Source organism: Lactuca sativa, chromosome 1 (assembly GCF_002870075.4).
Source record: "Lactuca sativa cultivar Salinas chromosome 1, Lsat_Salinas_v11, whole genome shotgun sequence".
NCBI lineage: Eukaryota > Viridiplantae > Streptophyta > Magnoliopsida > Asterales > Asteraceae > Lactuca > Lactuca sativa.
In genome coordinates, this window is record NC_056623.2 from 25,934,475 (window position 1) to 25,944,371 (window position 9,897).

The 9,897-nt window shown below is 35.9% G+C and overlaps 2 protein-coding genes and 1 long non-coding RNA gene across 3 annotated transcripts; 1 reads left to right on the plus strand and 2 right to left on the minus strand.

The window, feature by feature from the left end:
* The first annotated feature begins 2,961 nt into the window (after positions 1-2,961).
* Positions 2,962-4,687, plus strand: LOC111876203 (succinate dehydrogenase subunit 5, mitochondrial). The gene is made up of 4 exons (XM_023872743.3): positions 2,962-3,231; positions 3,591-3,904; positions 3,993-4,178; positions 4,324-4,687. Exons 1-4 carry the CDS (start codon positions 3,081-3,083, stop codon positions 4,378-4,380), a joined length of 708 nt encoding a protein of 235 aa, XP_023728511.1. The 5' UTR covers positions 2,962-3,080; the 3' UTR covers positions 4,381-4,687.
* Positions 4,688-5,193: 506 nt separating this feature from the next.
* On the minus strand, positions 5,194-6,501 carry LOC111876202 (uncharacterized). Its single transcript, XR_006188635.2, has 2 exons — positions 6,176-6,501; positions 5,194-5,711 (listed from the first exon to the last, which is right to left on the minus strand). It is a non-coding gene; the product is annotated as an uncharacterized LOC111876202 (long non-coding RNA).
* Positions 6,502-7,123: 622 nt separating this feature from the next.
* Positions 7,124-8,754, minus strand: LOC111876201 (transcription termination factor MTERF6, chloroplastic/mitochondrial). Its single transcript, XM_023872740.2, has 3 exons — positions 8,604-8,754; positions 8,362-8,479; positions 7,124-8,242 (listed from the first exon to the last, which is right to left on the minus strand). Exon 3 carries the CDS (start codon positions 8,235-8,237, stop codon positions 7,242-7,244), a length of 996 nt encoding a protein of 331 aa, XP_023728508.1. The 5' UTR covers positions 8,238-8,242; positions 8,362-8,479; positions 8,604-8,754; the 3' UTR covers positions 7,124-7,241.
* Positions 8,755-9,897: the final 1,143 nt, after the last annotated feature.

The window sequence follows — 9,897 nt, forward strand, 5'->3', positions numbered from 1 at the left end:
GACCTTCCGGTCACACATAACTACCACTCAAGGTAAAGTATAGTGAGTAGACTCATCTCTATGATGAACAACCTCTAGTAATTCTGCTGCTATACACTGACCTCTAAATCTATGCCAAAACCCACAATTATCCCAATTAGGAACTAAGTCCAACTTTCACTCTTTAGGTCTAGAGGTAGCCCACTGACCAGCCCATTAATGACCTAAAACCCATTGGGCCCACCAAGGCCCAATTCTCAATCTAAATGGCAGGCCCAACATTAGATAAACTCCCCAAGCCCACTAAAGGCCCACTTTGCTAAACTAGGCCCACTCCCTCCAATGGCCTCACCCCAAGCCCAAATATATCCTTGGCCCATAACTTCAGACTATTAATGGCCCAACAGCCCAAAGCATGGCCCAAAACACAAGGTCCAACATAGACAAGTTATGCGGGGCGTACACCTATGTACGCTAAGTGTACCGACTCGATGGCAAGTACGTTGGGTGTACCTGCACGTACGCTCATCGTAACCTTCCTGTTAAGCCCTTTTCCATTAAGTGCTTATTACTTCATTCCAGAGGTTGCAAATTCATATCCAGGTCCTTATTATCCTCTTAATCCTTAAAGTCATAATCTTGGTGACTTGAAATCCACAAAATAAGCTCAAACTTAAAAGGCAACAACATACTTCCATAACAAGGGCTAGATATCATGCATGAACTCATTAGGACCATCAAGATTGAAACTTTACTGCTTATGGGACCCTTTTAGCTCTGAGGGTGGCAACCTTAAGCTAAAAAACGAGATTCCAACATAAAGGTCCAAACTTGGGACCAAAACAACTCCAAAACTTCACTATACAAGATTTATGCATTCTTAAGTAAAGTTATGAACTTTATACCTCAGAAGAGCTCCAAATGATGATGATATTCCAGATCTATGAGCTCCAAACTCCCAAGTTCTACCTTTCCAACTTCTTTTTTTGAAAATCCCAAGCTTACATCACCAAAATAACCCACTTAAAGACCAAATCACCCAAGGCGGAAGATATGAGACGTCCTAGGGCTTCTCTGAGTTTGGGGAACAAACATGGAGACTAGGGTTTGAAATATAGTGTTCTATAAATAGTGGCACACCCTAAATTTAGGGTTTTTGGACTCTGGACGTACGTGGGTGTACGCCAAGGAGCACCCGCGACCATTTCTCTTATACGATGGGTGTAACCCAGCCTTACGCTGGGCGTACCCACACGCTTCCATTTCACATGCATGGCCTTCCATGCCAACTTTTCTCCTTAAGGGACCATTTATGCCAAAAACTTCCAAGCGTCATATCTTCCTCACCCGATGTCCGTTTTCGACGAACTTTATATCCACGAGAAGGTAACAAGAAGCTCTACCCTTCTATCAACTTTATATCCTAGAGTCCACTCGAGCTCAGACCAAAAATTCATGAAAAGCCCAAACCAACACCTTTGCCGATAATCTTGGGACCTAAAGTACAACCCGAACCCTTTTCTCACACACGATCCACCTTATCCATATCCAAGAAGGCCTAAACCTTTCTCCTTCAAAATCTCATAGCCTTCTCATACTTAGATTACGACCCCCGAGCCGGGAATTGTAAAGCAAATCCGAAACGGGATGTTACACAATAGATTGTACATAGAAAAAAATAGACCAATTATATCAAAACAATCTTAATTAGGATTCATCTAAAATTCATTTTGGAAATCATTTAATTCCACTTTTCACCTAATAGTTAGTACACAGAAAAAACAGAGGCTTTGATGCCATTTTCGAGTTCGTGGTGATGACAGTTTAATGCTCCAAACCAATAATATGTAATTCACCATAATCAAATGGGATTATTTTTCTTGAATTCTCATAGGGAAATAGAGCATATATGTTCATTTGAAAGCTCCAAACATGTTAATCTTTGGAAAAGAGTATGTGGAAGGTGAAGCATGGAAGCTTCAGATTCGTTCGTTAGTGGAGATGAGGCGGTGGAAAGGGAACTTTGTCACTAGAAAGACCGATGAAGGTATATAGAACCTTTTCCAATGGGGTTGTAGAGGTTTGATGACACTCTGATCTATGTAGCACCTTTTTCAACAAAGTTGGTCAAGTCCATTGAAGGTATAGACTACTGCGACCTTGTTTACATTAGATAAACAAAGAAAGGAGAAAGAATGTCGATGATATAAAAAGGATATGTGTGTTTCTTGTGTGTATATGTGTGTGTGTGAAGGGGGTATTATGGGTGGGGGTGGGAAGGGTAGGATGACTTTTTATTTTTTAATTATAAAAATATTAAAATAAATATAAAATTTTGAAAAATAAAAAATTATATAAGTATTGTAGTCTTTTAATGTTTGACAGTGACAAAATGCACATAAAATATTTAATTTTGAACTTTCAATATAAGTTGAAACATTTTGGATTATATCCATAGTTTTTGCAAACCATAAGAACCACTTTTGTAGATTACTCTCAGACTAATGATCCAAATCTTGTTGTGTACAAAACCTCGTTAGGCTCCAAGATCCAAAACTTGTTATGATTCTTAAGCCTAAGAATTTTTAACGATATAAAAAAAATGACAAAAACAAGTTTTAAATGAAAAATAAAATGAAGAAAAAAAACTAAAAGCCAAGTTTATTTAAAGCAAATAAAAAAAAAAAAAAAAAAAAAACCTCGGCTTAGTTATGTTGTATGAACATTCGTAACATGTGATTACATTATTGAATCCGTATTGCGCTCTATGAACAAGCGCCACATGCGATGATGTCAAATCTAATACTTGCATTTGACGTTATTGCTCTTGACATAATGGATGAATGAGAATTGTCCACACATCTTCACCAAAATTGAAGTGATGATCGGAATCGAACCCAACTAAAATAAATAAAGCTAACAAATATTATAGGGTTTAGTTTGATATATATTTTTCTAGTATGGGACTTAAATGTAAATTATCTTTGGAAATTGATTGTTAACATCTGAGTCCTTTTCATTTCATTTGCAAGACATTCCTGCATACCAAAAGGGCTCGAGAAGCGTTTTCCGATCCTTACTCTAAACACATCAACACAGCAATGGAGAAATTGGTGATGATGAGATCTCTCTACCGTTCGATCGCACGGAGATCTGTAGTTTTAGTCGCCCCCACCTCCGTGAACAGCAACAACCAATGCCTCCGCCGTGGAATCTGCTACCTTCAGCATCCTTCATCTTCACTGCCTTACAGTAACGTTCTTTTCCTTCGTTTTATTTGTTTCTATCTATCTATTGTTCTACCTCGAGAAGAATAATTTGAATTTGTTAATTTGCTATCTCATCACGACATCATACGATTTTAGGGCTAATAATGTCTATCAGGAATTCAGGATTTTTTAAATACTATTTCCTTGAAGTATCCTCTCTACGTTTTAGTAGTTTGATTTAGAAACAATCGCGTATGAAGCATGATTCGTTAGATGAAGAAAGAAAACCTATTCACACTATGCCAATTGTTCATATTTCACATCAGATTTTCTCTGGTTTTGTTCTTCAATCGAGTTTCTGACATGGAAAGGGAAACTGATTCTGGTATTCTCTATGTATAGAAAGTCTTTCTCCATTTGCAATGGGAATTGGAAGCACACGATGCTTGACTGATGGTGGGTTGACACACTTACCAGACATTAAAGATGGTGATATCAAGGTTGCCTTCAAGGAGCTCATGGCTGTAAACTGGGCTGAACTTCCAGACAGTGTTGTCAACAAAGCAAATCGAGCATTATCTAAGAACACTGAAGACAAGGCTAGCCAAGAGGCATTAGCCAACCTTCTACGTGCTGCAGAGGCAGTTGATGAGTTTACTGGCTTCCTTGTGACTTTGAAAATGGAAATTGATGATAGTGTTGGACTGAGTGGCGAGGTTACATTATTTTCATGGAAGCTTTATATCAGTATATGTCTTTTTTTTTTTATGAAATTTTGTCTGATTGGTAAAATTTACGTTGCAGGATGTGAAACCTTTATCGGGTGATGTTGCTGATGCTTTAACTGTAGCCTTTGAACGCTACTATGCATACTTGAACTCTTTTGGAGCAGATGAAGGGTATTTGCGGAAAAAGGTTGAAAATGAGCTGGGAATGAAACTTATTCATCTCAAAATGAGATGCAGTGGTCTTGGTGGTGATTGGGGAAGGGTATTGCATCTCTCTCTTTCTCCTTTTCTCTTTAACAAAACATTATTGTAGTATTTGGTATGATGGAATAAGGGAAGGAATGGAATGGTTCATTCCCATTCCATTGGGAAATGGTTATTGAAACTGTGTTATTCTGTAATTGCAGGTGACAGTTCTGGGAACATCTGGACTTTCTGGTTCATATATCGAGCACAGAGCATAAAAATCTGGTTCATAGCTCACCTTTTTATCCTTGCTATTGTTGTTTTCACAAATGCTGTTTTGGTTGGATTTTGTTATCTGCTCATCAACTAAATAATAATGGAGGATCCATTGTGTTAGAACTAGTTTTTCCTTTTTATTTATTGAACTTGTAGTTTAGTTATTTTGTGAAAGAAAAATAACAGCACTCGTAGGTAGTGTTTGGTATAACGGAATCGTGGAAAGAATGGAATGGTTAATTCCATTAGAATGAAAATCGATTGTTTTATATGATGAAATGGAATGGTTGAAGGAATGTGTGTCGTTTATTTTGCCCTTCCAATTCCATTCCTATGCTTGTGGTTATTTTTCTCATAATTATTTTTTCCTTAAACATCATTTACTCATACAAATTGTTGTATAAGATAGATGGTTTTGTTATTAAAGTTTAGCATAAACTTGTATGATACTCACAATTGTATTACAAGTTTTTTTTTTTTTTTTTTTTTTTTTCATGTCGAATTAAATCATATTTTATTTAGTTTGTTCATAATTTATTTCCCAATCCATTGCGATGTCTTATACTATTGACAAGTCTGATCCAAGAGGAGTTCTTAGGGCGCATTCATTGGTGATCACCTGATATGAAACACTCCAAAATAGAGTTTGACACATGATTTAATCACATAATCTTCAACCTTGGGATAACCGGCTTTTTACTTAAACAAACTGATTTAGTGATTTACCAAAACCACAAGGGACAAATTTATCTTAAAATAGTTTTCTTGCATTTTATCTATATACAATTAGAAAAAAAAAGGGGGGGGAAAAAACATAATGGGAAAAACTGGAGATTGAATATATTTGAGAATTTGAGAACATAACATATATGCAACTTGAGTAAAAATTTTCACTAAAACTACAAGAAAGCAAATGAAAATCAGGAGGGAGAATTTTGAAGGCGTTGAGCTGTGAGAGAAATAAGAGACTGAAGCTTAGCAACCACCGCAGGCTTAGTGGGTGGGCAGTTTGAAAGAGCCAAGTTCAAGGATTGAAAAGCCTCCTCAAGATCACCTGCAGCCAAATATGCGAGTCCTTCTTTATAAGCTTCATCTGCTCTTCGGACATCATATACAGAAGAGGAATTAGGGTTTTCATCATCAATTCTCTTCTTATCCTTCGAAAAAGGAACTGAAGAATTCAAAAGCTTCGTAGCCTTGGCATACTCTAGAGAAGAAATACCCGAATTGATTGTTGCCATTAGAGATTCGGGCTTTGAAGGTATCATCTTCACATTATCAAAGACACTCCAATGAGGAATTCTATCACCAGAACCCATCTTCGTTGTTTTTCCTAGATTGTTCATGGAAAGTTATTTAATGCTTCACAATTCACTAATTCATGGAGGACATTTATTAAATTAAATCAGGTTGGTACAACATAACGTCTTTACAGTTCGAAATATAGAAAAATCCGAGTTTTAGAGATAAGTTTGTGATCATAAACATCTTTGTTTAGGCTAAAATTAGTCTCAACATCTGTGTTTTGATTGCTTAATTTAGTAACCATCATATGTTTTCCTTATGCTAAATCAGTCATGTTCAATGTACCCATTCACAACATCTAAAAGTAGCATCTGCAATTGAGTTTGAATTATGTAATGTGGCGATCATAAGCGGTTGAAAATGATTTAAAACAACATTCATATAACGAAAATCTTCAGTTCGATTGCATAAACTAAGAATTCATATCGTCTCCCTCCAAATTGTATCACAAACAACATGTAAACCAATACAGAGTTCTCGAAAGGAACTTACTGGGAAATCAGACGTCGATTTTGGCAAAATCAAGCTCTACCATAGCACCAACAGTTACGCGTTCGGTGGTTAAAACTAAAATCTGCAAATTGAAGAAAATTAAGCCAATTGTAGCTCATACGATCGGTATAGCATGAGTATGTGGTGCCGATGGAGCTTGAAGATACTATAAAAATGGAGGAATGAAGCGAATCGAAGGGTGGCGGAGGCGGCGTGGCGAAGGGAAGAACCGTGTGTTTTGAACCACCCACTAAAAGTAAAAGGCAAAAGCTGTTGGGTTTTGTGTGAAGTTGCTTGAAGTTCCTGGTGCGACAATAACCGAATCAACTTTAATACTTGCTCTCGATAAACGATAATTATTAAAATAATAATCAAAAAAGCAAGAAGATAAGTCAAGGAATTTAAAAACCCTTTTAGAAAACTAAAAAAATATCTAAAATAACCTTTAATCTAATAATCACATTTATTCAAAAAATATCCCATATTTGACATATATATTTTAAATACCACTTTTTTTTTTTCAAGAATAGTAAATCCCAAACACGAATTAACGAGTTGTACATTTTATCTATCAACTTAACTCCACGAGCGTAAAGTTGTGACAAAACACCATTGTTTTTCCAACAGCCTCAATTGCACACTCGCGAATAATGTCCCAAAAGCCATAAATTCCTACAAATGGTTGTCAATAGAAATATGCAAGCTGTTCATTAGATTTTATATAAACATGAACTCATCTGAAGATAATGTATGACATTGTGAACAGAAAATTTGTTATTGTTCTTCTGATTTAAACTCATTTCCTAATGAGAATATTCAGCTAAAGATTGAACAAGAATCCGAAACAGAATCCAACAGCTACTTTTTACTTTGTCTCGTAAAAAAAATAGGATGATTCATACACAAATTTTTTTAAAAAAATAGCTGAGAAAAGTTCATTTTCATGACTTTCTTTGTTAAGTAGTTAAAATTCTCATATATATAGCTCACGAGCTTAAAACAACTACATATTACAAAATCTTCAAAACAACTACAAATTACACAAAGAGAAGATGGAAGGAATAACTTAAACAATTTTCGCAACCAGATCAAATCTTGAAAGAAACTTCTTATGATTACAATCAAGCATTTCACTCAAACTGCAAGAAACGTTCTTCTGTTTCAAAAGCTTCTCACGTCTCTCAAGTCTCTTCTTCAAACCATGCTGAAAAAACTCGGGATAATCCACAGCTTCTTCAATTCCCCTATCCATCACCTCCACCAAAAACCTAATCCTCGGTTCCAATGAGTTCTTAACACTCTTAATCAAAATCGGTGGATATCTCCCCACTAAACCCGCTATCTGCCGCGAATCAAACCCACGGCTTTTCAAATAATCAAGATTCGGCTTCAAAATCTTATCCACATCTCTACACATAACTTCCGGGAAATTAATCGCTACCTTTTGCAGATCCGATTTCGTTAACCCTAACGAAAGTAAAAACTCGGTTGTGGGTCGTAATCGCTTCTCAACATTGTACCCCATAATCGATGGGTTTTTAACCAAGATTTTCCCAATCATTCCGTCTTTGGTCAAACCGATATTTACAAGAAAGTCAACTACCCCCGAAAGCTTCGAATCGATGCTGTAGCTTATGATTCTAGGGTTATGGAGGATTAATTTACCGAGTTGAGTTCCTGACACACCGAGTGACTCGAAGAAACCGAGGAGTGGGCAAAGTTTTTCTTCGATGCTGTGGGTTAAAATGTGGGGGAATTTGGTTATGGCGGAAGGGACTTCTTCGGGTTTTGTTGAGAGAGTTGTGAGGCATTGGATCATTGGGATGAGTTTTTGGTTTAGATCGAGGGTCATGATTTTGGGACATTTTGTGATGATTGATGGAAGCTTTCGTTCTTGGATTCCGATGGATTTTAAGTAATCCCAGTTTTCAGATAGGTTTTGTTTTTGGACGGATTCGAGGCGTTTGCATTTTCTCAAGATTTCGTTAATGCCTTTGTCATCGAAACCTTTGTGCTTGAAGAACCATAAGATGTGGTTGTTGTGGCTGTTGCTGATGTCCATCTCACCTGAAATATTGGGAAAACAAAACACAATCAGATATATACAACATTGCACTTGAAGAATCTAAACAACAAGAACCAATAGAAATAGTATAAGCATTAAGCAACTTAATACTCTCTACTACCTTAATTTTAAGAGAATTTTATGTTTCCACCACCAAAATACTTGAAGTCATCTAGCAAATCACAAATCCCGAGGCATAATCTTCAATTATGACATCATTTAAACTACTTTAGGATATGCTGCACAAAAAGGAACAAAATTGCTCATTCAAAATGGCTAAGAATTCATATTTACTTTTAATTCTACTAAATTTACGGAATAATTGTGTGGATTAACGAAAATATACAGATGAAACACACTTACCGGAGATGAGAGAGCCGCCAAAAATGGATATCTCCGGGAGCGGCACAACGTCGTTTCTAGAGTCTCCTTATCTACTCATCTTCCGCTGCTTTTCTACTTCTTTGGCTCTGCAGTGGTAAAGTGTTCTGTTTTATATCCTTGAGTAAGTTACAACTGTGGTCCTTTGTCTTTAGGTAGTCTTTTTAAATAAGGTCCAAAAATAATGTTTTTTAAGTTTTAATCCATATGGGAAGGTTTTATAACAAAATTTTCAATTTCAATCCATATTGGAAGGTTTTATAACAATTTTGGTGCCTGCCATGTATTAAATGAGTAAATGACGACCTTCCCCTTCATCAAATTTATCATTTTACATGTTGTTTGTTTTTTAAATGTAAAATGTATGTAGTCTGTCGATCATATTTACAAACATCTACAAAATAAGATATAGACCAAATGTCTGTAGTCTACAATAAGAAGATTGTTTGTTTTCTAACATCTAAATGTTGTTAAAATAAACTATTTTTTTTAAACTTAAAAGAGTTTTTCAACACTATAACTTAAATAATTTAAGTTTTACAACATTAAAATATAATTTATACAACAACAACAACAATTTTCATTTTAAAATTATTCATTTCTATAATTCGAAACTGTTGGACATAAGGATAAGACCAGAAATTCAAACAAAAATATACAACACGAAAGGTAATTCTAAACACAATCTTTTATTAATATATATCACAAATCATATATCATATTTGGTTTTATATGCACTTATATATTGGGAGTATGTGAACTATCATGACTATTCATTCACACCGGTTCGGAAGAGGCATGTTAACTGCCGTCACCATTTACAGACTAACATAGTCCTAATAGTAATAACAATATCTAACTCTAGTTTAATATATGTTATCCCCCCCCCCCCCCCCCCCCCGCCCCCTAAACTAGACTTGAATAATACTCTAACTTAACTTCAAATCTTGAAGCCTTCAACCATCAATCCTTCATATCCGTCTATTCTTCAAAAATTGCTATGGATAGCATTGTCCACAACCACAATCAAATATGTTGGTGATTTTGTATCATCAATGTGTATTTAAGTATAATGGATTGACTTGTTGACCAAAAATCAATCTTGCTGAATATTAAACAAGTAAGGAAGATGCGGAGTGCACACTTGTTTAAGTTCACTCAAGATTCTAAGTAGACTGTCATTTAGGGGTGAAGTCTCTAAACGAACGAGGGTCCAGGGGCAAAGCCCCTGGCTGGCTGGCTGGGGTTGGAAATTTTTGTATGAGTTATATTGCTA